The sequence below is a fragment of the Haliotis rubra genome, unplaced genomic scaffold (assembly GCF_003918875.1).
Source record: "Haliotis rubra isolate DU_JTF1 unplaced genomic scaffold, ASM391887v1 Scf65, whole genome shotgun sequence".
NCBI lineage: Eukaryota > Metazoa > Mollusca > Gastropoda > Lepetellida > Haliotidae > Haliotis > Haliotis rubra.
The window spans coordinates 405,324-433,272 of record NW_025767357.1 but is presented as its reverse complement, the minus strand read 5'-3'; the positions used below and the strand labels follow the sequence as shown (position 1 = coordinate 433,272).

Genomic DNA, 27,949 nt, shown 5'->3' with positions numbered 1-27,949 from the left:
CATGATCCCTCCATTGTGATTGACTCCATTGAAAGTTCATACTGTCTCACCTTTGATATTGTTATCGTACTTATTAACTGGGATAATATTTTGACAATGCACAGTTTCTTTATGTGGCTAGTATATAATAGAACATGTACACATACAAAGGTAAACATACGATGTACATTTTTCATCACATGTGACTATGGAAGAAACACCTCTCTTTGCAAATTTTTCAATTGTACAGTGGCAAACGTGAAACGACGTTCTATTCCATTATTCTAACAATGGCGGTGTTGAAATGTTGTTTGAAGAGAAGGTAATTTGATATTAAATACATATTTGTTGAAAAGGCTTGTGTGGGTGAGTGAGTTTTGGTTTACGCCGTTTTTAGCAATATTATAGTAATATCACGGAGGGGGGCACTAGAAATGGGCTTCATAAATTGTACCCATTTGGGGGATCGAACCCGGGTCTTCCGTGTGACAAAGGAAGGCTTACCCCACTAGTCTCCCCCAAAAGGCGTGTAATGTTTCATCCAGTGGTAAGTATGAGTTCAACATAAAGTATGCACATAGTTCTCGTTATAACGACCTTCAAGCACGAATACAATATATAACAACATATACAACAGAGGTATACAAGTGAATAATTATATTTTTCGATATATAAAAGTGGCGAAGCGTCTTCGATGATGTTACCTTCAAAGCACATTTGCTTAGATATATACACCAAGTTAATCGGGTAGCATCAGAAACGTATATCCATTCAGTCTGTGGATTACACATATATTGTATGATCATTTGGATATTTGGTTTCACACTTTTTCCCATTGTCCACAAAGGATGAATGAATGTGTCATGTTCGCTCCAGTTGGTCGAACACACAGAGTCCGCACCGATATCTTGGGAGAAGAATATGATGGTTGACTTCAACTTGTGTATATTCCACGCTGAAATAACAAAACATCATCGTCGTAGACATTATAAACATATGTGTGTGTGTGTGTTATTTGGAGTGTGTGTGGTGTTTTGTGTGAAGTTCATCATGTGTTATGTGAAACGTACCGTGTGTTATGAGGAGTGTGTCCTGTGTTGTGTGGAGTATGTCCTGTGTTGTGTGGAGTGTGTCCTGTGTTGTGTGGAGTGTGTCCTGTGTTGTGTGGAGTATGTGTCCTGTGTTGTGTGGAGTATGTCCTGTGTTGTGTGGAACGTGTCCTGTGTTGTGTGGAGTGTGTCCTGTGTTGTGTGGAGCGTGTCCTGTGTTGTGTGGAGTGTGTCCTGTGTTGTGTGGAGTGTGTCCTGTGTTGTGTGGAGTGTGTCCTGTGTTGTGTGGAACGTGTCCTGTGTTGTGTGGAGCGTGTCCTGTGTTGTGTGGAGTGTGTCCTGTGTGTGAGTGTGTCCTGTGTCCTGTGTTGTGAGTTGTGTGGTCCTGTGTTGTGTGGAGGTGTCCTGTGTTGTGTGGAGTGTGTCCTGTGTTGTGTGGAGACGTGTCCTGTGTTGTGTGGAGTGTGTCCTGTGTTGTGTGGAGTGTGTCCTGTCCTGTGTTGTGTGGGAGTGTGAGGAACTGTCCCAGTGTGGAGTATGTCCTGTGTTGTGTGGAGTGTTGTGTGGAGTGTGTCCTGTGTTGTGTGGAGAAGGAAACCCCAGTGGAGGACCCAGGAACAGGGACCCCAGGAACCCCAGGAACGGGGACAACCCCAGGAGGACAACCCAGCAGGAAACCCCACGAAACAGTGGAGGATCCCAGGAATGGAGGTGGACAACCCTTGAGGGACCGGAAAGCACAGGAGGAACCCCAGGGAAAATGGAGGAAACCAGGTGGAATGGCCCCAGTGGAATCCCAGGAAACCCCAGGTCCCAGGAAACCCAGGAGGACAACCCAGGAGGAGGAACCCAGGAAACCCCAGGGAGGTCCCAGAAGGACCCAGGGAACCCCAGGAAACCCAGGAACCCAGGACCGAAGGAGGACAACCCCAGGAAGGAGGATCCCAGGAAGACCCAGGTCCCAGGTCCCAGCATAACCCCAGGACCCATGGTCCCTGTGTCCCAGGAACCCAGCATAACCCAGGAAACCCCAGGAAACCCCAGAAACAGTGGAGGACAACCCCAGGAACCCAGGAACAGTGGAGGCATGGCCCCAGGAAGGAACCAGGAACCTGTAACCCCAGGAGGGTCCCAGGAAACCCCAAGGAGGACAACCCCAGGTCCCAGGAGGACCCCAGGAGGATCCCAGGAAACAGGAGGAGGAACCAGGAGACAACCCAGCAAACCCAGGAACAGGTGGAGGACAAACCACAGGAGGAAACCCCAGGAAGAACCCAGGGAACCTGTGTGGACCCAGCCCCAGGAACCCAGGACAACCCCAGAAATGGAGGATGGTCCCAAACCAGGGAGGAAGGAACTTTAGGGGAGGGACAACCCCAGTGGAATCCCAGTGGACGGGACCCCAGGTCCCAACCCAGGGAGGGACCCCAGGAAACCCACAGGAGGAACCCAGAGGACAACCCAGGAACCGAAACCCAGCCCCAGGTGGACAACCCCAGGCCCCAGGAAACAGGGTCCCAGGAAAACCCCAGGAAGAACACAGGAGGAAACCCCAGGAACCCCAGGAAGACCCAGGAAGAAGGACCCAGATGTCCTGTGTTGTGTGGAGCGTGTCCTGTGTTGTGTGGAGTGTGTCCTGTGTTGTGTGGAGCATGTCCTGTGTTGTGTGGAGTATGTCCTGTGTTGTGTGGAGCATGTCCTGTGTTGTGTGGAGCATGTCCTGTGTTGTGTGTCCTGTGTTGTGTGGAGTATGTCCTGTGTTGTGTGGAGTGTGTCCTGTGTTGTGTGGAGTGTGTTGTGTGGAGCATGTCCTGTGTTGTGTGGAGCATGTCCTGTGTTGTGTGGAGCATGTCCTGTGTTGTGTGGAGTGTGTCCTGTGTTGTGTGGAACGTGTCCTGTGTTGTGTGGGAACGTGTCCTGTGTTGTGTCCCCGTGTCCTGTGGAACGTGTCCTGTGTTGTGTGGAGTGTGTCCTGTGTTGTGCGGAGTGTGTCCTGTGTTGTGTGTTGAATGTGTCCTGTGTTGTGTGGAGTGTGTCCTGTGTTGTGCGGAACGTGTCCTGTGTTGTGAGTAGCGTGTCCTGTGGAACGTGTCCTGTGTTGTGTGGATTGTGTCCTGTGCTACGTAGACCGTGTATTGTGTTAGTTTTGTGGATCGTGTCTTTTGTCTGCCTTGTATAATGTGTATCGCATGTTTTATGGTGCGTGGTGTGTGGGGCGTCTCGTTTTTTTTATATGGAGAGTCTCTTAGGTTCTGGGAGAGCTTGTGCCTTGTTTTCTGCGGAGTGTTATATTTCCTGTGTGTTGAGTGTTAAATGAAAATATGGTTAGTAGAGTGTGCGTTGTGTCTGTGATGTGTCGAGTGTGGAAAGTGTGTTTTGTGCAGTGCGTGTTGTGTTGAGCGTACAATGTGTTTTGTAGAGCGTGCGATATGCGGAGTGTGTGTTCGGAGTGTGTGGTGTATCGTGTGTTGCGTGTGTTATGTGGAGCGTATGTTATTTTAGTGTGTGAGCCCAGTATCAGGTTGATTTGAGTTGAGTGGGGCTTTACGTCACATCGGCATATTCCACCATCAATAGTGACGAGATCAAGTTTCCATTCATTACCATTTTGGTCCAAGGTTCTTGAGATATTTTAAAACATACATATTCATTGTGTATTTCTATTTCTCAGGCATATCAAACATCAATTGGGAAACTAGTTATAGTCATCGATGAAAGTCAAATCTTGGACTTTTCTTAGAGAAAGTGTGAGTAGTGGTATTCTTTTCTAATCAAAATACATAATGCTACCATTGCATTATCTGGGGACATTTGTATCACAGGAATTCCAAACACTGCAAAGATAAAAACGATATCTCGTCTGTGATTAACACATGTCAGTGGACAAACATTACATTCCAGAAAACACTAAGGCGATAACTGTGGAACCTGGAAATGTTTTGGTAACAAGAAGGAAATTTGAATTTCTTGGAAATTTAATAAACGTTTAGTAATATATATTTATTAACGGCACAAAGCATACCAATGAAGCATAATCATCATCTAAAATAAATGACGGTTAGTAGAGACGTATTTGCCAAATATGATGATTGCAGTATTGTTTGTCCCGTTTGTTTGATAGTTATCTTTAGCCCAGCCATTGTGTTTGTTGTTTACTCGCATTCAGAGTTATTGAAGCTATATAACAGCGGCCTGTACATAGTACAGTCTGAACCAGACAATCCAGTGACTGATATCATTAGCAACGACTCACACCGTCTGGGAAGAATGACACATAATCAATTAAGTAGACCAACTCTTAGTCTCTGAATATATATCATTTTGATAGTAACAAGTAATTCCTGTAAACTGGAAAGGAGGCCTGTGAGATAGGATATTCAGAACCTGAGGAAATCTAATCATTTCAGGCTTTAATACAGCAGAGTGCCGGGCAGTAGTGGAAATAATGCGGTTCAGGGACTGTGAGACAATGCTATTTAAACAAGTTACAGAGCCTGGGCCACCCGGTCCATTAATCGCCCCTTAGAAGAACAATATTCTGCTGGTGGCCTTTTCTTACACGAACCGCCATGGGGCCCCTAGTCTGTCTCACAGTCCCTGAACCACATTAATTTCCCTACTGCCAAGCCCTCTCTGCAGTGCTAAAGCCCTAAATAAAGCAAGTCTAGATTTCCTCAGGTTCTGAATCTCTGGTCTCCCTAGGGCTCCTTTTCAATATAAATGGGCTTGTTTGTTACTATCAAAATTATATATATTCAGAGACTAAGCCTTAGCCTATGGGGCCCCGTGTGCCCTCTCACATGCGGAAGAATTATAAATGTCATCCAGCATTCGAGAAGCTTATTCTGTATATTGCCCGTTGAAGTTTAAATAAATACTGTCAAGAAACAACAAAACTCAGGGCCTCAATGAAAGCACTGATCAAACGTTACATTGTCAGTGTGTGACGCCATCGACTGGGGGAGGCGTTATTTCATGTCTTTCTCATCAGTGCCATGTTAGGTGTGTTTGAGAATCGCTAATCTGCAGATATGTACATGTCAACAGTCAAGACATGTGACCTTCTAACTGTGATAGGCAACATACTTCCAGAAACTTCAAGCTTCCTCCCTCTTTCTGTTTTTTGGTTTCCTTGTTGACTGAAGCGATCTCCTCCTCTGACACACCAACTTGCCTCTTCTGCATTTGCTGAAACAGTGATAGAATGAGAGGAATGTTTTCATTGAAGCTTTGAGGGGCTGCATTCTGGTAGGGGATTGCAACTTCAGTGAAATTCCGTTCATCCGATCTAGTTCCTGGTAACAGTAATTCATATCCCGGTTAATATCCTGATTTCAGATAAAGACATGCTTCGTAATTTTATATCCGCGTTCCATTTCACAAAACGCTACGACTGTAGTAAGTCGATGTTAAGGTATGGGAGTTACGATCACCTTAGCGCTACGTCTGCCGTAAATATTTTTTAATATATAGGAGTTACGACCAAGTTAGCGTTACGTCTGTCGTAAGTCTATGTTAATATGTGGGATTTACGATCACCTTAGCGCTACGTCTGTCGTACGTCCATGTTTACATATGGGAGTTACGATCACCTTAGCGCTACGTCTGTTGTAAGTCTATGCTAATATATAGGAGTTATACGATCACCTAAGCGCTACGTCTCTCGTAAGTCTATGTTAACATATGGGAGTGACAATCACCTTAGCGCTACGTCTCTCGTAAGTCTATGCTAATATATGGGAATTACGATCACCTTAGCGCTAAAATGGCTTTGTACAACGACAACCCCTAATTTAAAAGAGTCCAGACTCTGAATGAAGGTGCTGAAGGGATAGAAGGAATATCTGACAAGATATGAAAGTTAGAATAAGAACGGAGAAGAGTGTCCCATTGAATAAGGGGAGCGGGAATGACTGATTGAGGGACAGAGGGAGTGATGAGGAAAGAGGTGTGTGTTGGTGTGTGTGTTGTGTGTGTTTTGTATGACATAATTACACACGAAATCGAACACGGGTCCATGAGTGAGTCTGTACGTGACGATGATTATTGCATCATCGGATTACTGTACAGTGAGTGAGTGAGTTTAGTTTTACGCCGCACTCAGCAATATTCCAGCTATATGGCGGCGGTCTGTAAATAATCGAGTCTGGACCAGACAATCCAGTGATCAACAGCACGAGCATCGATCTTCGCAATTGGGAACCGATGACATGTGTCAACAAAGTCAGCGAGCCTGACCACCCGATCCCGTTAGTCGCCTCTTACGATAAGCATAGTCGCCTTTTGTGGCAAGCATGGGTTGCTGAAGACCTATTCTACCCCGGATCTTCACGGGTCCTCGGGTCCATGATGGTAAAGATATTTCATGTACCATCGTCTCCCCTTTCTCTGCACAGTAGCGCCCTCTAGGATGAGGAATCCGTTCTCTTCCTCACACACTCTCTCCTTCCGCATCTGGCGCTGGATCTTCTCCGGGAGGACTGGCGGCCGAGCTGTTGACATGTCCTCTGTGGTAAATATGGAAACATAGGACTACATTGAAAAAGGACTGTCCGGCGTATCCGACTTGCTTTTGTGCGTAACAACAGTTCACACACATCACACACGCAACGCACGCACGTACGCAATGACACCCATACGCGACCGGATATGAAGTGGCCAGGCCACAAGACGTAATTATGTCTACGGTTAGGTTAATTATTTACCGTTAATAAAACCAAACAAATGAAAATTAATATAACTGCGGTCAGGTCAAGTTTTGAGGAGAGTGAATTAGATACGGATTCCCTCTTCCGAGAGGAACTGAGGGGTCGTATAACGTAAATGGACGATGTATACCTGCGTTGTCCTCGTTTTCGTTATTCTTTATGACACAGCGCCCCCTGTTGGGAATTCCCTTTCTGGAATCTCCCTGCTCTTCAATGCTGCACACGTAACCATGGGGACACAACAGAGGGTCCTCGTCAGCCTCGACTGGAGTTGTACTGCACGGCTCAGCTGGCGAGAAGACGAACAAAACCGTTAAGTACGTCGCCATGTAATGACGGACAAACAGACAGACAGACAGACATGTTCACGGTTGGTTGTTGAACCCCGCACTCAGCAATATTCCAGGTATATGGCGGCGGTCTGTAAATAATTGAGTCTGGACCAGACAATCTACTGATCAACAGCAGGAGCATCGATCTAGGCAACTGGGATACGATGACATGTGTCAGCCAAGTCAGCGAGCTTGACCACTCGTTCCCGTTATAGGTTGCTGAAGACCAATTCTAACCCGGATCTTAACGAGTCAACAAGCACGGATGTCCGTGTTGAATTGAAGGACTAAATAAGGGCGATTCGTGGATTCGAATTCATGGCCGCTGAGCTTGGTACAGCTCCAGAGAGATTACAATAAGTAGAAGTCTTGTCTTTGCAATTGTTATGGATAAAGAAAATCTTTCATTTTTAAAAAACCTGATGAAACAAAGGTAAAAGTGACTTTCTTTGGGCAACTCACATATTAAACCGATGAACCCGAGATTATTCTTCACATACTAGATTTTCGCTTTAACAATTTCAAAAAGCTACACAGACCCGATTTTAGAAATACTTTGCTCTACAATAAGAAGCACATACATTTTCAAACATGTGACATCAGTATCGCATCAGTCTTTTATAAATATTATGGCATCAGATAAATGTAGTGTTGTCTATGATATTGGTCAGTTCCTACTTAAGGTGTATAAACATAGAATTGCCCTTACATGTGAAATTGGTGTGTGACATGTAAATCCATATGCATGACAACTCTTGCGGGGAATAACTCATGGACTCTACTGTGTATTTATGAGCAGATTGTGAAAGTTAATACATGACTGTATTTTGGGCCATTGGCCTTGGTACTGAAATAAAATGTCTGTCTGTCTGTCTGTCTGTCTGACAATCAAACAACCTGCAGCACTTTCTTATCGGGTCCACCTTATCACAGCGACTACAGAACGTTGGTATCGCCGTAATGAATCATGTATATGAGGGATGTCCTATTATTCCACCAACTAATCAATTGTCCGCCATTTACCTTCACTGACGGTATCCGGACTATCCACAAGCCAGGAGCGACCTGAAAATATAAGAGCCGCTCAGTGAAAACAAACATTTTCGACCTGCCCCCATGAATCCGACAACACTGCCCTCTAAATGGCAGTCAGAAACGTTTCCATAGTTACAACGGGGTTTACACATTCAGAAGTATAACAAAACCCATTTGACCCGACCCCTATGAATCCGAGAACATCGCCCTTTAAATGACAATTAGAAACGTCTCCATAGATACAACGGATTACACCGTCTCGAATAACGGGGTTTCACTATACAAAAATATACCAACGTAATTTGCTTAGACTCTGGAGTGACTTAGGAATGGTACTGAGTAAGATTTCTAAAAATCTGTCAAGGACCAGTTCAAAACAGTAAATATTTATTCAGTCTCCCAAGCTTTGATCGCGTAGTCTATACAGTTCTACTTTCAACGAAACAAGACACATTCCAAGCACTACAACTACCAACATCTATCTTATCCTGCATATCATGTAAGCGTTGATTACTCTTGCCGTGTCCATGACTTACCCGAACTTAGACGTCGACGTGGCTCTTTTGACCAATCAAAATCTGCAACAACAATCGTTTTGTCAAATATAGTTGTGCTTAATGCTAGCTTGAAGATTGTTTTCCCCATAAATTATAAAAAAAACGTGTTTGCATAGGTGATGCAGGTCATGTATGTAAAAGCAAGAATTCCACCTCAACATTCGTAAGATTCTAATACTCCCCCCACCCCCCAAGCGATGTTATTTATATATGCAACACAATCCCATAAGCACGAGGAGCATATCTTTGGTGCATATGTACTTATTATCTTTGTGTGTGTGAAAATGCGATATAGATATTTCATATCTTTTACATAGATATTTTAATAGACTGACTCTCGACCTACAAGATAACTCGAGTATCTATACTACTGACGGACAAATGCCACTCATGGATAACATATCAGTTGAATATTTTTGTTAAATATATTTAAATATTAAGGATATTTAACTATTGCTGAATGGAATGCTAATATTTTTCTTCAGTCTTTGGATCAAAGATTGACAACCCGTGAAGATCCGGGTTAGAACTGATCTTCAGTAACGCATGCTTGTCGTAAGAGGCGACTAACTGGATCAGGCTCACTGTCTTGGTTGACACATGTCATCGTATGCCTATTACCTATATCGATGCTCATGCTGTTGATCCCTGGATTGTCTGGTTTAGACTTGATTATTTACAGACCACCGCCATAATATTGCTGAGTGCGGCGTTAAACAACAAACAAACCGACCAAACATATCCAGGATATTTAATTACTGTTAAATGGAATGCCGATTTTTACATTTTGTTTTTCGTTATTTGGAATTTCTGTCTTATATCTAGGATTGACATGACTCAGATGTCTACTATTTCAAAAAGAGAAGCAAAGCAAAATCACGCCCTGACGCCTGACCCCGCGGATCTGCACATTCGTGCCGTCGATGATTACAGCTGGCGTGTTTCAGTTTCTATGTAAATACATTTCAAGCACGACGCTTACCAGCCCTTTAACCTCAATGTCAGTGCACACAGGTAAGTCTCAATGACGTCCACATGGCAACGTGTATCCGTTTACGCGATCTCCTTCATAAAAAGAGTAAAAAACACACCCAAAGATGTAATCAAAAGCTTGTGACTTAATCATGTCACGTGGAAGTAGTTTTGTTATAGTCAGTTGTATTTCATTTCAAGTGGCTCCAATGACGTTGATAGAGGCGCTCGTACAATATCAAATTTAATGGTGGCCTTGACAGGTCGTAAATTGGAATTACCTTTCTTATTTGGGGGTTTTCATAGTGGCTGTTCATAGGGACTGGTCATTTATTTATAGGCGTTGGCGTGCTGGTTGGAACTGTATCACATTTTGCTGACAAATAATATTCCTGATGAATTATACGGTCGGTTTCTAAAATCATTTTGACATCAAGCGGTGCCTCCGTTTCGCTTGATACCTCTCCATCTTCACTGGAAGATTGTCTTGCAAGCTGTAAAATCGGATCGTATTGATACGGTCTAACATCCATTTCAGAAATGACACCAGGAACATCTTTTATTGCTTCAGAATCCATGGACACTGTTAAGTTGTGAGGTAATATCAAAGAGGGAGCCATCGGGAACAGGCACATATGACGTCATGTCACGTGATACCCCTTCTGCTTATTAACTGTCGGGGGGCTTCTGTTATAGGCGGAAATAAGAGTACGTTTTTTGTGTATTTATTACGATTTTACAAACATTCTGTTCAATTTTAATCACGGGAGGTGACTTTTAGAATGCCTTTATCCCTATGAATAGTTTTGTTGTCGTAAGTATTCTCCCTTAACTTGGAACCTTACTGAGTCCCTATGCTTGTTTATGTAATTGTGCCTATATTTATTGCTGATGCCACATATTTTGCCGCAATCAGTTGTTTGTTATGCTTTGTTAACTAATCATTGCTCCTCTGGGATATATTACTGATTTGACAATCTAGTTTAGTAAAGCTAATACTTTAAAGTCTGCCTTTACTCACATCCTGGAATACCAACTTGATAAAGACATGTGTAGATGCACCCATTGTAGCAACACTTCCCGTTTATGTCTGCGCATGTGCGGTCTGAGTTGCAGGGAGTCTGGGTACAGGAACCGGAAGGTAGCACTGATGGAACTGGAGGGCAAAAGTCACTTCCTGCATCCGGGGCATCACCCAGGTAGTCATAGTCTATCTGAAATTGATACAGATGAATTGAAAGTTTCATTTCACTTGATTACTAGACTCAGTACTTTGCACCTGGATTAGTATAAACACATAATCTATCGACATGACGAATATTCGATTCAAATGGTTCTGCGTGTCAACTCTAAGCACTCGTAATGAGTACAGACCCGTGAAGATCCGGGTTAGAATTGGTCTTCAGTAACCCATGCTTGTCGTAAGAGGTGACTAACGGGATCGGGTGGTCAGGCTCGCTGACTTGGTTGACACATGTCATCGGTTCCCAATTGCGCAGATCGATGCTCATGCTGTTGATCACTGGATTGTCTGGTCCAGACTAGATTATTTACAGACCGCCGCCATATAGCTGGAATATTGCTGTGTGCTGCGTAAAACTAAACTCATTCACTCACTCATTCACTCTCGTAATGAGTACGGAATGAATAGGATTACTTTGGCAGACATTTGGTTTATGTCCGCAGGCGCACTAATGTCCCGTGCGCACGTACACACACGTACGCACAAGGAGCTCCCTGAAGATGGAGGAAAATTCGTGCTGATTCAATCAGATTCCGAACATGTAGTTACACTGTATAAGCTTGTGATTTCAATTCTCGTTGGTGTCCGACTGGCCTAGTAGTCTCATTTGTCAAATCTGATTACAATGATCAACGGTTCGAATCCAAGATTTGTCCTGACCCCCGATGCCTCAAACGTCAGCGCCCTACACCTCTTAGGCATTGCTCCCCACAATAATTGTCGTGCTATGAGAGATTTGAAATGCCATTCAAAATAGCGATACACCAATCTCCCTTTCGCACTTTGAAGTATTCTGGTACCAAGACTGTATCCATGTAATAAGACGATGTACATGATCCAGTGAGAGTGAGTGAGTGAGTGAGTTTGGTTTTACGCCGCTTTTAGCAATATTCCAGCAATATCACGGCGGGGGACACCAGAAATGGGCTTCACACATTGTACCCATGTGGGGAATCGAACCCGAGTCTTCGGCGTGACGAGCGAACGCCTTAACCACTAGGCTACCCCACCGCCCCCGATCCAGTGAGAAGTCTGTGGGGAAGTTATGAACATCAAAGAAACATGAAAGCAGCCCTGTCTGAGCTTAACAAACCAGTGACCGATAGCATAAACACATCAAGACCTGTTCGGTTCGTCGGGGGTACAGCCAGGCTGAAGCATGACCATCCTTGGTTTTGGGATCTGTTATTCGAAGGAATCACAATTGGTATAATTTCTTGAGATTAGGGGAGCAATGGGTCAGCCGAGTGGCTAAGCGTTTTTGCGCGTGAGTCCGAATAATGGGGCTCGATTTCCCTATCCGTTTAGGGTAGCCTAGTGGTTAAAGCGTTCACTCGTCACGCCTAAAACCCGGGTTCGATTCCCCACATGGATACAATTTGTGAAGCACATTTCTGGTGTCCCCTACCGAGATACTGCTTGAATATTGTTAAAAGGGCGTAAATCCTTACTCACTCACTCACTCACTCCTGAGATTCGAACCTCGTCTGTGTGGGCGATGAGAGAATACCGTAGGCTCATCAGTTTACTGTTAAGTCGGACACAAAAAGGGAACATACAAAACAGACACATTTAATTTATCATAATGGCTCCATTCGAAACACATCCTCGAACCAGAATGTCAAAGATTCCGTCACTAACTGAAACTGATTAATGGCAGGAGCCTGTTCTATCTCTTGTATACATGACTCTCGTGATGAAAAACTGTTCTTCATTAATCAACATGTCAAATACAACACCAATTTAACATTTCTTTTTACAGTTGTGTGGTATGTTCACCACAATTCGTCTACAGAATCACATTGTTTTTCAAGATTTCCCCATGTGCTATGCATTTGGCGGAAGAATACAGAGTGAGACTGACCTCGTCACATTCCTCCGCCTGGTAAGTGAGTTCAGGCGAGGTAGTACGAGTGCTGCCAGGCGTGTGTAACACGGGCAAGTCGCTTGTCGATAGATTACGTTTCGTTTAGCGGCAGCGTGCATGTCTCGTGGTAAGCACGTGTTATCGCGTAGTTTTACGAGACGAGATTGTCCGGATCGGGCAGTTAATCTGAGTAGTGATTGCGACAACGTCAGAATATTTCCTGGATGTGGCCAATATGGTCATGATATCTCAACACGGGAATAAGAATATTGTCACTTATAGCCGAATCATTGTGTGTGGGTGAAAGACAAAGTTATTTCTGTGACGACGTGTTGAAGACATTTACCGACATTAGTCATTGTCGCGATCACCGACCTGCCTCTGGCATTTATAAAAGCAGGTTTTCTTACATTAAACCTTACATTATTTTCTTCAACTGGCAGGCGCGTAGCAAACCAATTTTTTCGTGTAAGCCCGATAGGTTGCAAACCTATATATACTGAACATCACTGAAAACGCACCACTTATAAAAGTCAGATTATTATTAGCGCGTGTAAGGAATTGATATTTTTTGAGTGGGTAATAACAGATGGACGACTGACAAAAAACACACACACAGAAAAGACGCTCATTCATTGAAATGTTCCACAGTCAGAAAGGATCAAACACACGTGGGGTCAAATCGAAAGGTCAATATCGCGTGTGACCGCCATTTGCATTCACACGTGCAGTTGAACGTCTCCTCATTAAGTCAATAAGCGTCCGAATAGAGTTCTTGAGGATGGCATTCCACTTCTGCAGTAGTGCAGCCTCAAGTTCCCGGATGTTTCGCATCTGTTGTCGCCGCGAAAGACTTTGACCAATTTCGTCCCACAACTGACCATGGGGGATACATCTGGCGACTGTGCTGGCCAATGAATAACCTGGATGTGTTGCTGGGCCAGATACTGCATGGAAAGTCTTTTTGTGTGTGCCCGTGCGTTGTCCTGTTGAAACGTCTGGACATCTTGGTGGTGATTGAAAACAGATACGATGTGATTCTGAAGAATCTGCTCACGGTAATAAAGGGCATTAACTCTCCCTTGACAGACATGAAGGCAGTCCTGTGATTGTAATTTATTCCACCCCAGACCATGACACTCCCACAACCCAAAGGTCTGTCTGAACCACACACTCATCAGCATAACGTTCACCACGTCTACGCCAAACACGTAATCAGCCGTCAGCATTGTCGTCTATGAAGCCTAACGATGGTGGAGTGGCCAAGTCCAAGTTGTCGAGCAATATCCCTGCTGCTGGTGCCAACCTGAATAATGCCTACTGCACGTTCGCTTTCGTGAGGTGTTAACCTCGGCATCTCTGTCCTCGTTTCACAATCGTTAGTGAAGCAATGAGAATCGTTTCTCATACACCTGCTTTTAATGTCACAGTCAGTATGATTTCAGAATGAAATTCGCGCTTTTTTCATGACGTGGCTGCATGTTGATGCATTTTGGAATTAAGAGTCATACTGTGGACAGGAATTTCTTTCTAAAGCCTTTTTCAACTGGACATGCCCTTCGACTTCATGTTAGTTATATTCATTGATCATTGTCATGTTGAAATCCATCTTGATGAAAATATGGACAATTTTAGACTGGTGCGTTTTCAATGATGTTCAGTATATTTAGATAGTATTGAGGGCCAACTTTTATGGTGATCTTAAGCAAAACTCATGTGTAAGCCCGGGCTTTTCTTTATAATGGTAGCTACGCGTCTGACCGGAGAGTCAGTCGAACAGGTGTTTTGGGGAGTTGTGAGGACATTTCCTTTTAAACAAGCCATGTTGACCACAGAGTTCAATATTGTTCAGAAAATGACAATTATAAAAATACATGTAGGGATGGATGTCATGATGTCCACAAAGGCAGAGATTGGACGTTCAAGGAGACACATGATGTATGACTTACTTTATTTACAGTTCCTTGAATAATGATGACTTGTTCGTAAATATTCTGGAAAACATGTTCTTCCAAATTCGCAATTACGTCATATATTGGCTTAAAGGGATATTCTTCTACATTCATTGGAATACACAGTGTGCACATGTTTATATTGTGAAATGTACTTTTAAAATCCATAAGCTGATAGGAACTGAGCACTTGATAGGATAAGAATGTCCGCTCAATCATCGGGTCAGGGCCTGACAAAAATAACCGTCACAGCCATCGTCAGTCTACCGTTGACCTACAGCGAGATAAGGATTAACAAGTGAGTTGACACTACTAGCTCACATAGAAATACAAGCGTGGGCATAACCCCTGATACTGTTAGGCTTCTCCCAACCAATATGATTCAATATACTTTGTTTAACGTTTGACGTCATTATCGCTCTACACGAGTTAGGGCAGTGGTTTGAAGCGTTCGATCGTCACGCCGAAGACCCGGGTTCGAATCCCAACATGGCACAATGTGTGAGGCCCATTTCTGGTGTCCCCCGCCGTGATATCCTCGCCTTTGCTAAAAGCGGCGTAAAACCCAACTCACTCACTCACTCTACACGAGTTACCAGGTAGAAGTGGTTTTAGTATAAGTTACAATTTCAAGGACCAAAAGCTTCACAAGACAAAGTAATTGAATTGAAAATGGATAGACTGAAAATATTGCAAGTAGCATAGATTAGCGACATTTATCGTAGCAATAATTTCCAAAAAATATAACGTATTTATAGCCTTAGAATTCTTCCAGGGGCCTTAATCAAACCAATACGAAGCGTGAGATAAGGACCGCAAAAAGTCACTCGTGTGAAGGTGAAGGTCACTGGATAAACACTACACTGTAGGTCAGAATGACGTAATACTGTATGACCACAACCTATCTGATAATATTCACGCCCACATAAACGTAATCTTCTCCATCTCATTAAGAACGTCGCCATATCATACTGAATGTTTTTGTGAATGTACTTCCCTAGATACACTTTGGCCTCCAGCCATTCATCTAGACTAAACAAGACTGTCGTCTACACGGTTTGAATGACAGTAAGATGGTGGTAAGATTTTATAAACAATGAACCCAATAAGGTATAGATTTCTAGTCACTTCCTGCTCACTGATTACAGTAATAATCCGTTGTTGTCAGAACAAAGGCCAATGTCTGGAGGCACTCAAGGGGAAGTAACTCTAGACAACCGCCGTGCGTCATGTGACCTCACATGTGACCTAGCCGACATCTTAACCTTTCATCTTTCTCTGAGATGTCTCAGAAGCAGAAGGTCGGTGTACATGTGGGTCGTGTCTAATCCATTCAAACCCGGTTGTACATCAAACACTGATCAAATTGCAGGTGAATGGAGCGAGGCGAGCAAGTCTTTGATGTACCGCACATTACAGGTGGGTCGGTTTACCTGGCTGGTTTGTTCAGAGTTTAGGGTAAGGATGAGAACACACATTGGGGTGAGGTGTTAACTACACGCTATGACAGGACACGCGTGTTCACACTGAAAGGAAAGGTGGACCAGTTGATATATGATTTATTGCTGCCTGATGTCATGTATAAAGAGAGCGCGTCAACGCCAGAAAATAACCAGTCTCTATTATCAGAACAGATAGGGCGTTAAAGGATATAATGTCTCGGACCAATCAGTTCTTTAGTAGTTAAATAGCATAATAATAACTGCTACTGTCTATCATGCGTACGTTGAGTGAAATGTTAATATAATTGAACCACCCATATAACAGACATTTATTCAATTAAATACCATATGCGTTTCTACAAAACATATAACGATTTGTGACTGTGAAAACGGACCGTAATTATTGTTGAGATATTTTCAGTGGTTTGTTTGTGCTTGTACGCCCTTTTGAGAGGATGCTTTCTTCTGTACCATCACGTGTGGTTATGAATCAAATACGCTTGCTTGAGAGTGGCAGTAACAGAGTTTAAATAATAATTGGGAGATTATAAAGTAATGAGAACAACGATTTCCTACAACTGACTGGTACAGTGGAGAAACTTAAAGACCCGGCTAGCTATTTTCGAAACGTTCGTAGCCCTTCGAGCTTCTTAAGCCCATTCTTAACACACTGGCTCCGATCAAAGTTAAGAATTCTTACGGCTACGTTCTTAACGTTTCGAGAATAAGGGCCCTGGGTTATATATGCTCCATACTGAACCAATTGTAACAATATTATGTTATTCTATCACCGTTGTGAATATTTCTGAGAAAATCGAATTAGCCCTGGAAGACTTAAGTAGTGTCACAATCCTCAAAGGTAAATGTATTCAGTAGAGTATCTGTGTTGTAGACTGTACAGACACGCCCCCCTCTATACCACATGTTTGTATAATGTGTTCGTGAACCATGTTGTATTCCTGTATGATGATATCACAAACAGTCCCTGTGGTTTTTGTAATGGAATCTGTGTCCACATTAGCTGGTTCGTCGTCTCCCCTTTCATTCCACAAACTTTACTTTGGGATAACTTTTGTTTGTCGATCTGCTTGATCTGTGATTGGGTATCTGCTGGCTGTAACATGACTCTGTTTATACTACATTGTTAAGGTATGAACGGATGTGTGGTCAAGGGTAGAAAAATAAGACTGAGTACGACATAAAAACCCAAGCAATATATAAGTGGAAATCAAAATAGGTATCAGAAAATAATAATTTCATGCAATAATTTTAAAATAGTTTATAACTGTAAAAAAATGAAATTTAAGAGCGCGAGAGCAATATTAATAACGAACAACGTGTTTTACAATATTCAGAGCAAATACAGTGGTAACCTCAAGAAAAAGCATAATCTACCTGCGTGGTCTTGTGTAAACAAACAGTGTTTCGGCAAAGTAACTTAAGAAACGTTTATATTTTTTTAGGGTAAAATCCAATTTTATGCATACTTTCCTTTGCCTGTCGGTTTATGTATTCAAGTGGAATACACCAATGTAAAATCAGTGAACCAGTTGGGGTTGGGTAATCACTTCATATACATTTCCTCTGATCGCACAACCAGTGACTTACCTTCATCAACTATGGAAGCCCAGATGGGCCAACCACGAAATATCCCCCTTTCTTAATCAGCTACAGAGATCACCAACCCTGGCAGGCAATTTGTGACTAACAGTTAATTAGGTTTCGTTAAGAAGAAGGCCTTTGAGGGGCCGGTCATGAAAGGAGACCACAGAATTTGTTTCAGCTTGACCTTCTGGGCATTCCGCTAATTAAGTGAGTGTAAATACCAACTGTAGATAAGGAACGCCTACCGGTTTCAATATCAGGCCTGTTTTTTTCACCAGTATGTATACAAGCACATGTTTCTTTGACGCCTGGATTCAAATCATGTACGTATACGGTGTAACATGTTCTTTGGTGGCCAGGCATCGAAAAGGCCTCGGTCCCGAGCTACGAAGGACTTAGTGCTACAAACCCTTTGTGGATCAAGGACAATGTTAAACATCGATCCGAGTGGTATACCATGAAATAGGAAATTGGGTTTAAAGTCGTGCTTGAGAATATTTCGCTCATATGACGACGTGCATGCGTGTGTATGTGTATGTGCGGCTGCTTGTACTAGCCCAGACTTAAGCTGGTTTTATAGTGCTAGCCCACTGAGATACCATGCCGCAGTGAAGCATGAGTACCCCACTCAGACACATTATACTGACTCCGAGCCGACCATTCCTTGTTGTACCCATTAATGCCGAGCGCCAGACAGGGACCAACAAGTACCATAGTTTAACGTCTTTTGGTATGACGCGGTCGGGGATCGAACCCGCGACCTTCCGCACTCCGGGCGGACGCTCTAACCACTACACCACGGAGGCGGTCCAATGAAATAGGAACATCATTTCACATTAAAGTAAAATTTAATAATTTATTGTGATTATTATACACCTAAGATTTCCTTCATAGCTTCTTTTCATTTTTCTCCCATAGACAAAGGTTGCTCAGTGGCCATAGACGCCAGGTTCCGATGTGAAGAACTACATATTACATTCGATTACGTTACTCGATGGTTCAAATGCCAGATTAGTTCTAATTATGTCGCTTGGTTTGTCAGAGCCCGTGGTCGTGGGTTGGCCAAGCAATATATTTCCGGAATATGAATCATCCCTGTCTCTCCTACTATATCGATCTAACATATATGAGATATTGTTAAAACTGAACTCTCTCACTCACCCACTCACACACTCACTCACTCATTAGCTTTCTTGTGTCCTATTTCATATTGACTGACTGAGTTTGGTTTTGCGCCACTTTTAGCAATATTCCAGCAACATCACGGCGGGGGACACGAGAAATGGGCTTCACACATTGTGCCCATGTGGGGATTCAAACCCGGGTCTTCGGCGTGACGAGCCAACGCTTTAACCACCAGGCTACCCCACCGCCCCCTATTTCATATTGGAGTACATGTGAACTCAAAACGGATTTACACTTATGACTGGTGGAACTTACTCTTACAGGAACATCCACTCGGTAACATGTACACAAAAGAGTTGTGTGATATTCTGTGCGCGTGTGCACGTGGTAGCAATGAAACCATTTGTTTAGACAAAGAATGCTAGTTAATAAACCCGAATGCTTTCGACCAATCTTTTTTTATTATCGTTATTTGACTTCTGATAAAACCAAATCAAATGTATGGAATCTTTGATTGATTGAAACATATATAACTGTAGCGACCATAAACTTTGAGAGTCCCGCGCTGGGATTCTCAAAGGGAACTTCTGATCCGCAGTCGGACGCCTTGTCCACATAACCAGAGGTTAAGCCCCGTCAGCAAGCTGACTAGGTACATAATGTTTTCCTAACGACAAATGCAAGGACTTTGCCCTGGTCAATGTAACTGAAGAATGTGACTGACTGACTAACTGAGTTTGGTTTTACGCCGCTTTTAGCAATATTCCAGCAACATCACGGCGGGGGACACCAGAAATGGGCTTCACACATTGTACCCATGTGGGGATTCGAACCCGGGTCTTCGGCGTGATGAGCCAACGCTTTAACCACTAGGCTACCCCACCGCCCCTGATTGACAGTTAGCCTTATCGTTAATAACGTATTCCTTGTTTAACATGGACTGTTCTGTGTTGTAATCTACTGTACTTTACGTATGTTATCGGTCTTTTGGTCCAGTGAATGGCACTGGCCATCAGTTGTGGAAGGAGGTATCTACACAAGCATCTGCATCTGCTTCAGCTGTTACTGCAACATGATAACGGAACTATCTTTCCAACTGCCGAAACAAAAAAATACACTCAGCGTATTTCCGGTTTCAGTTTAGTTATTTTACGTGCATCTGTTGTAATGTTATTTTTTAAATCAGAAAAAATAAAAGAACTAATTTTATCAAATTCTTCCTTCATAGTAGTCGTTTCCCAGCATTAGCCCATACAACTGAATAAACGTGTGTCTCCGTATCATGTTGTACCATTGTGGATTGGGTTCGAATCTGCACCACAAAGCCAGTACTGTCTGCTCTACCTCTCATAGTTAATCAAAGCTGAACATTTTCTAAATAAGCGTAGACGTTTACGGGATATGGTAAAAGGTAAATAGCCAACTTCTGACGGTGGATCCAGTGCTGCTGCAGGAGACATACATCGCCTTGCATCTGCTGTGCGTTAAATTGTCTGAAGCAATATCTTCATGGACGCCTGTTAAACAGTTCGTAAACATGTTTCCTTAACTCAGTTTTAAAAACCCTGCGATATGCGATGTGTGTTCACTCCCTGCATCTCCTGCTAAACTCCCGAGGATGACGATAACCTCTTTTCAACAACATGTTCACTTCTTGATGTACACCAAAAGAAACATCGTTTTGACATGCATATCAGCTGTCTTAATGTGTACACTGTTGCACGGTTCCAGGGCGGCCCACTGATTTGAGGCACTGGGATTCACTTGGCAAGGTTACATCTCCAGTCGTACAAGTGAGTGAGTGTGATTTTACGCCGCCTTTAGCAATATTCCAGCAATTTCATGGCGGGGGGACACCAGAAGTGGGTGTCACGGATTGTACCCATGTGGGGAATCGAACCCGGGTCGTCAGTGAGACGTATGAACACTTTAACCACTCGGCTCCGCCACCGCCCTATCTCAGATCCACCCTGGGTCTGCATTTGCCGTGTATGTACAAAACCTGACTTCTTCAATAAAACCAATGAGCAAGGGGATCTGAGATTTTGAAACCCCGATCAGTAGATCCTGACTTGAATAAGGGGCGCAACTTAAGTAAGACAAGCCAATAATAGCCGTTTACTTGTTTGACTTCTTCAATAAAACCAATGAGCAAGGGGATCTGGGATTTTGAAACCCCGATCACTAGATCCTGACTTGAATAAGGGGCGCAACTCTGTACGTAGAAACCTTATACCTCTTGGCCTTCAGATCTTATTTCTGGGTCCAGCACAAATACATCAATGGTAGGCTTGAAAACGTTAGTATTCGTTCATAAAATACGTAGTCGACAAAGCTGACCTACACCATATCAACATGTACCAGACACGCCACTGTAGTATTATTTATGTATCTACCACGGCACACCGCTGAGTGCTCCTCGTAGCTGTTTAACAGATTTAAACCAAATGCTGTTTGTTTCTTCTCATGGCTAGGGCCGACCATTAAAGACGTGATATCCCGGAGACCAGCTATTATTATTTGGACGCAGAACAGCTGCCGTTAAGTGTCTGACACTGTAAACGAGTTTTTGGATCCATCCAGTAACAGTGAGATTTCGTTTTCTTGTAAAAAAAGACAACCTCGACACCGTGCCTTCAGTATGCTACACGGAGTACAAAGTAGATTTACAACAGGATTTAACTGATAAGAAGTGCTGACACAAACGTAATAAAAATGTCTGATAAACCATAAAAAAGGTTTATCTCCAGTGAAGATTTAAAAAAAGGTCATGCAATTTGCTGATACGTTGATCTGGGTTACAATATTAAAGGTCTAAGTAAAACTTTCAAAATGTTGAAGATGTCCATATTTTGTTAATCGACGCATCCAAGACAAACATGACGTCTAACACATTTATCTCTTGTGACCATGTGTTACAGTGGTGATTTTGTATGTGAATGGACTTGACCTTGCATGTGTTTGAGACGTGTGCTACCGAGGGGACAGGCTACGTTTACGTTTTCGTTAACATATAGTACCAACACTATTTGATAGAAATTCATAATCCCATGTGTGTGGGAATCGTACAATGGACTCTATTTTCTATGATTACCTAAAGAGTTTTGTGACTCATTAGTAACATTCGGCCAGTGTTCGTGTATTTATTAATGTATGTACAACGTTACGAATCAAATATGAATATTCACTGCTGACACATTTGCTGATATTCCACTTTGGTGGAACTTACGAGCTAAGTAAGGGTAAAAAAAGGTCATAACTGCGACCAAACAAACAATAAGCGCACCAGCATTACCAACAAATCCCGTGACCACCAGTGGACCAACAGAACCATCAAAGAATCCCGTGACCACCAGTGGACTAACATAACTATCAAAAAATCCCGTGACCACCAGCGGACCAACATAACTACCAAAGAATCCCGTGACCACCAGCGGACCAACAAAACTACCAAAGAATTCCTTAGCGACAGTAGACCAGCACTACCAACGAACCCCGTGGCGCCTACACACCAAACACATCCGTGTCCCTATTCTACACATCTGAGACGAAATGCAATACATTGGCTGTTGAAACTATTCAGGTCCACTCTTTTATATAAGCTGTTGACACACAAAATACAAACAAAAATCAAAGGTATGACATTAGTGTTACAGGAAAACTGGTGTTAGACATGAAATGACAAAAGTGCGACGAGGTGCAAGTCGCGTTCGATACCAATCTCACTAACTAACTATAGAAACCGTATCTCTAATTATCTGTTTCGAAGTAAATGATAAAAATATTCAAATACCTTGTCTAGATAATGATTACATAATTGTTGCCCTCTTGCATGACGTTGACGTAAAGGCAGAGGATTCCATTTGTTTCAGAAGAGACTCGCTCACTCCGTAGATAAAGGTTAAATTATTTATAAACGAGTTCTTCTTGGACTGAAAAGTACATGTATCATTGTTTCCGATCAAAGATAGAAATGATCAAATGTAATTTGAGACATGCATGTGACAACAGTTTCGTTTGAAACACTCACCTCCCCAACCACACCACCACCCCTCCAAAACAATATATAAATAATGAGAATACTACTTACCAAATCCGACAGCCAAACATCGTCGGAGGCTTTATTCCTCTTCCGGGTTGTGGCGCCCTCTACCGTCAGTAATACCAACAATAATACTGATGTCAGCACATGAAAGACGTCACGTAGTGACGCCATTATTACGTGAAAACAAAACAAAAGACTGATGAGATTGTTCACAAAATAAAAAGATGACCACCACTTCTTGAACACAGAGGATGACGCTGATGGTCCGTAAGTGTGTAACACCCCATTGAATTACTCTGAATGTATCCAGGGGCCAGACAGCACGCTTGTTCGACGATCTCTTGGTAAAATTCCACAGCTGAGATATATGAAGGTTTCTGAATCAAGACGCTTTATAAATCTTCTTCAAATGGTTGTCCTCGCATCGAGATCATTAACCGCAATGTATGCGCTACAACTTCCACAACGCTCACTGAAGTAATCCAGAAATGCGTCCACAGTTCAAGGGTCGTATTGATAGACGTAAAAAGTCCCCGTTACAAGTTTCAACGCTGGAACGCTAGCCGCGCCAGAAGACGTTTTTTACGTTGAAGATTTGCTGCTTCAGTTGACATTTATATTCTCCGAAGGGAACATTATTACAGGGATTCTGCTATCTGGTATCATCGCACACAGAGATGTTGGGGGATTGGTTCCAGGGCTTTCTGGCTGGACCGACGGCGTTCACAGCGGTGTAGGCCATCAGCGCCAAAACCTGCATTTCATAAAACACTGATTGCAACCCCGGCTGTCGTATAACGGAGAATAATGTGGAAGTGAGACAAGGGGATTAGAAATGTACATGGGTGTGTGGAGGGGGAAGGGGGAGGTGGTGATTGTACTGCCGGCGGGCGTAAAGAGTTATACGAGAGAGAGAGAGAGAGAGAGAGAGAGAGAGAGAGAGAGAGAGAGAGAGAGAGAGAGAGAGAGAGAGAGAGAGAGAGAGAGAGAGAGAGAGAGAGAGAGATTGGGGAGAGAGAGAGGGAGAGCGAGAGAGAGAGCGATAGAAAGCGAGATTGGGGAGAGAGAGGGCGAGACTGAGGAGAGAGAGAGTGAGAGCGATAGAGAGCGAGATTGGGGAGAGAGAGGGCCAGACTGAGGAGAGAGAGAGATTGAGGAGAGGGAGAGCGAGATTGAGGAGAGAGAGCGACACTGGGGGGAGAGAGAGAGAGAGAGAGAGAGAGAGAGAGAGAGAGAGAGAGAGAGAGAGAGAGAGAGAGAGAGAGAGAGAGAGAGCGACACTGAGGAGAGAGAGAGAGAGAGGGTGGGGGGTCAGATACGCTGGTCACTAACTCACAAAAACAAAGAAAAATAATATACACTTACTTTGATATATTATTAAACACCATATGGCATATTTTCTTCTTCCGACAAGAGCACTATTACTTAGCCACATCTTTGATGCCTCCTCCCCACGAGGGACTCATCCCCCCCGAGAGGTAAGTGAGTCTGTGTTTATTTAATTAGGCGTCTTTGAAAGAATTAAACACAACTGTGAATTGGGTGATTTAGAAATAAAATACCTTCACAACTCAATCAAAAGTACCAGAAAAGCTTGTTTCCACAAGCAAGTTGCATATGTGTTGTGAGACCGGGTGTAAATCTGTGTATTTAGCGTTCAATGGTTTAGGGGGAAAGAGTGCCAATCTCGTCCATCGACATGCAGATGAACACACAGATTCGCCATCTATCGCTCTGTTATCAAGTATGTTATCTGTCTGTTATCTGCCCCCCTCATTCACCCAACGCTCAGACTAAGCACAGACGGTCTCGTCTTCCTACCTGGTTTTCCACCTGTTGCGTGTATCAGGCAACGCATTAAACCCTGTCAGAACAATTATGCACCTAACGCTAGTTTCGTTTTTTTTGCCCTTAACCTCGTAACCGGTGAGTAGGTTAGGTTTGTATAGATCCTAGACGGGACATGTAGCACTGAGGAACGCGACTTGAATTCCAATCGAAAAGTAACACTGATACCAGGCTGTTCTTTGCTGCCCTGTGTTCATGAGTATTATATATGCAGTGCGTAAGACATCGTTCGTTTGCCGACATCGGGTCTGTCGTTGAAGATGTAATGTTCGCCATGTTCACCTACCAACCCCTTCCCCCATTCCCCTCCCTAAACACCTAAAACCAAATACATGAATATGAGAAATATTTAGCGAATCGACATTCGCACTATATGATGAATAGGCTAATTAAAAACTCATTTCTTAAACATAAGCACAATCGTGATTGATTTTCTTGAATAATACTGTTTTAACAATTGGGTATCCCCCAAAAAAAAAAAAAACAAAAAAAACAAAAAAAAAAAGCAAACAAAAAACAAAATAAGTAAACAAAACAAAACAAAGATAAAATAGTTTTCTGTACTCTCACTGGCCATACGGTCGTGTGATCACCAATTCAATATTCGCTGAAATTCGGATACCCTAGATTAAATATGTGTTGTTTACAATTTTTTGTAGCTAGTATTAACACATACTTTGGAAATTCAGGCACTGCATTTTGAAACGAATCCGTACTAAGACAAATGTGTAAGCTGTTAAATTTTACACAACATCCTTCCAACCGTTATTCCCGGCGAGATGTTGACCTCGCCAAATAAGTAGGGACGTTTTCCTTCTGGAAAGCATTACCACTTGTTCCCTACCATGTCTTTGTCTGAATAATAACATCATATAAATCACAGAAATAAAAACATCATAATTAATCAATATTACCTTGCAAATTGTAAACTATCGACAGTGAGGTTCTTATTGTATTGATTGTGTACAAAAAATCATACTTTGCCGTTTAACTGAAATTTTAATGAAATAAATAACGGCTACATTGACACGGGTCCCCAATACGGGTTGAAGACTAACGGTACTGCCGATGACAGTAATGTGGCTGTACACAGACCGTCGACTGAGACTGTAAATGTACTCACCTGGGGGTGTTTGCCCGGGCAGTGTGTCCCGGTGTGTCGTGGGGACTTGTGTGTGTCAACACATGGTCTCAACCCCACACAATGGAACCAGATATACATCCGCCACACGTGGCTCCCGGTCGCTTACTCCACCGACTGGGCGACACGCCTCCTTATTGAATAACGCTACTGTTGAGATTCCGAGACGGGGTGAAACAGGTTGAGCCAGTCAGAGGAATCGGGTTGCGGGAATGTACCGCTAAACGGTTGGGAACCTCTCTAATTGCTAGAGGCTACTCGCATGCTGAGAATGTGGGCTGGCGTGTCGTAGTGTCCGTTGCTGCGTTGGTGCAGTTGACGTTCATGTCGCTGTATGGTTGCCCATTTTGCGGCAGATTGGTTTATTTTTACTTACAAGTCATCATTCACATTGCTTATTAATAGTTTTCTTTGGCACATATTTTTACTCCGTGGGGTATTTTCATACGATTGAAAAGCTGTTCCAGGTGGTTTCGAGTGTATGTTCATTTGCGTCCTGCCCAAAGCGTGTAACGCGTTGCACAAACTCACATCAACGATATACATGTCCAATTAACAACAAGCGAGACGTGACACTCTCTTTATGCAGTATTCACAGCAGAGGATATCACGTGTGTGTGATGGCTGCACTCGACCAGTTGATCATGTTATGTAAAAAAATGCAGGCACAGGATGAAAGAGAAAATTAATTAATCAAGGTGTTGGCAAACTTTTGTTCATTTTTCATGCGTACTTGTACTCATGCAACTAAAAACTAGCAATTGCGGTATACTTTGCTCCTTTTACGCAATTCGCAGTCTCTCTGGTACGTATTTAAGTTAATCCAAGTCAAGTCTTACTACGCTTCACAGGTGTTTAATATTTCCGTCTTGCAGTTTGTACGTAATGAAACGTTATCCAAGCAGGCCATTGGCGAGTAACAAAGGAACCGCTGACGGAACTCCTGGTTGTCTTCATTCAGTTGTCTCTACGTTAGACACGTGGTATTGGGGACATATTCTGATTGTTCGTACCTTTGTTCGAAATAATGATTTTCTTCTCTGCAGTTTGTTCTGTGTGTTCGAGAGTCAATCTCATCAAGTTTATAGAACAGACAGTTACACCATATATTAAGTTATAACTGAAACAACTTTGTCATACACATTTAAGTATGATGTCATTTACACCTTTTTATTATATGGGCGAGAAGGCAGATTAGTAAAACATGTGTTCCAAATCACACCGAAAGCCCCGTTCTATCCCCACTTTGGATATAAAGCATTACGCCCTTTTCCGACGTCATGATGTAGCTTCATATTACTCAAAGCGGCATAAAACCATATTCACACATTCACTAACTCATCGGTGGGGTAGCATAGTGGTTAAAGCGCTGACTCGTCACGCCGAAGGCCCGGGTTCGATTCCCCACATGGGTACAATGTGTGAAGCCCATTTCTGGTGTCCCCCGCCGTGTTATTGCTGAAATATTGTTAAAAGCGACGTAAAACCCAACTCACTCACTCACCCATCGGTGTGTGTGATAATACAAATGACAGAGGTCATGGACGGAAGTACAATTAACAGATCGATCCGTGATACCAACCACCGACCTGCGGATCCAGCAAACGACCAAGGGGAACAACTCATTGAGCTGAAGACCCAGTATGTGCTGACAGGGTCTAACAACAAATTAGCAGATCCAAGAAAAGTTAAGAGACAACAATTAATTGGCCGATGACCCAATGTGTGCTGACAGGGTCGAATAAGTGATTCGAACAAATAATCAGCAGATCCAACCACAATTAAGGGACACAACTCTGCAAGGCAAATTGTCTGACTACATTAGCGGACAGCCCAGAGAAGGTAACGTTAGAACTTGACATGGTGCTGATACGGTACTTGAGCCATACATACACGAGATCAGCATCAGAACCGTTAGGTCGTTAGTTTCCCCGTGGCCTTCACTACTAGACATTATACCAGGGCTAATGGGGCAAGGATCAACGCCAACAGCAGGTTGCTTACCCTAACGTGCATGCCTATCTGGTGTTCACATCAACTAACCAGGGC

General features: G+C 43.1%; 2 protein-coding genes across 3 annotated transcripts; one reads left to right on the top strand and one right to left on the bottom strand.

Moving 5' to 3' along the window:
* The first annotated feature begins 134 nt into the window (after positions 1-134).
* On the top strand, positions 135-4,465 carry LOC124257109 (sporozoite surface protein 2-like). The gene is made up of 4 exons (XM_046691099.1): positions 135-150; positions 1,622-1,993; positions 2,035-2,624; positions 4,436-4,465. Exons 1-4 carry the CDS (start codon positions 135-137, stop codon positions 4,463-4,465), a joined length of 1,008 nt encoding a protein of 335 aa, XP_046547055.1.
* Positions 440-26,115, bottom strand: LOC124257151 (WAP four-disulfide core domain protein 1-like). 2 transcript variants are annotated; one of them, XM_046691146.1, is made up of 10 exons: positions 25,883-26,115; positions 24,277-24,421; positions 22,957-23,665; positions 10,654-10,846; positions 8,640-8,681; positions 8,092-8,133; positions 6,867-7,025; positions 6,400-6,535; positions 5,115-5,216; positions 440-934 (listed from the first exon to the last, which is right to left on the bottom strand). In XM_046691146.1, the coding sequence occupies exons 3-9, from the start codon at positions 23,080-23,082 to the stop codon at positions 5,126-5,128; spliced, it is 789 nt and encodes a 262-aa protein (XP_046547102.1). In that variant the 5' UTR covers positions 23,083-23,665; positions 24,277-24,421; positions 25,883-26,115; the 3' UTR covers positions 440-934; positions 5,115-5,125. The 2 variants fall into 2 exon arrangements, with proteins under 2 accessions (XP_046547102.1, XP_046547101.1); XM_046691145.1 differs by lacking the exon at positions 24,277-24,421.
* Between the last annotated feature and the right edge of the window lie 1,834 nt (positions 26,116-27,949).

Excerpts from the sequence above, each read along its gene's own strand:
- LOC124257109 (XM_046691099.1), top strand. Across the intron at positions 1,994-2,034 it reads CAGGAAGACCCAGGTCCCAG|GAACCCAGCATAACCCAGGA; the intron begins GTCCCAGCATAA and ends CCTGTGTCCCAG. Across the intron at positions 2,625-4,435 it reads AAGAAGGACCCAGATGTCCT|GCTTTAATACAGCAGAGTGC; the intron begins GTGTTGTGTGGA and ends TAATCATTTCAG.
- LOC124257151 (XM_046691146.1), bottom strand. The coding sequence starts at position 23,082 with ATGGCGTCACTACGTGACGTCTTTCATGTGCTGACATCAGTATTATTG. Across the intron at positions 10,847-22,956 it reads ATGTTTGGCTGTCGGATTTG|ATAGACTATGACTACCTGGG; the intron begins GTAAGTAGTATT and ends TATCAATTTCAG. Across the intron at positions 8,682-10,653 it reads TCAAGTTGGTATTCCAGGAT|ATTTTGATTGGTCAAAAGAG; the intron begins GTGAGTAAAGGC and ends TTGTTGTTGCAG.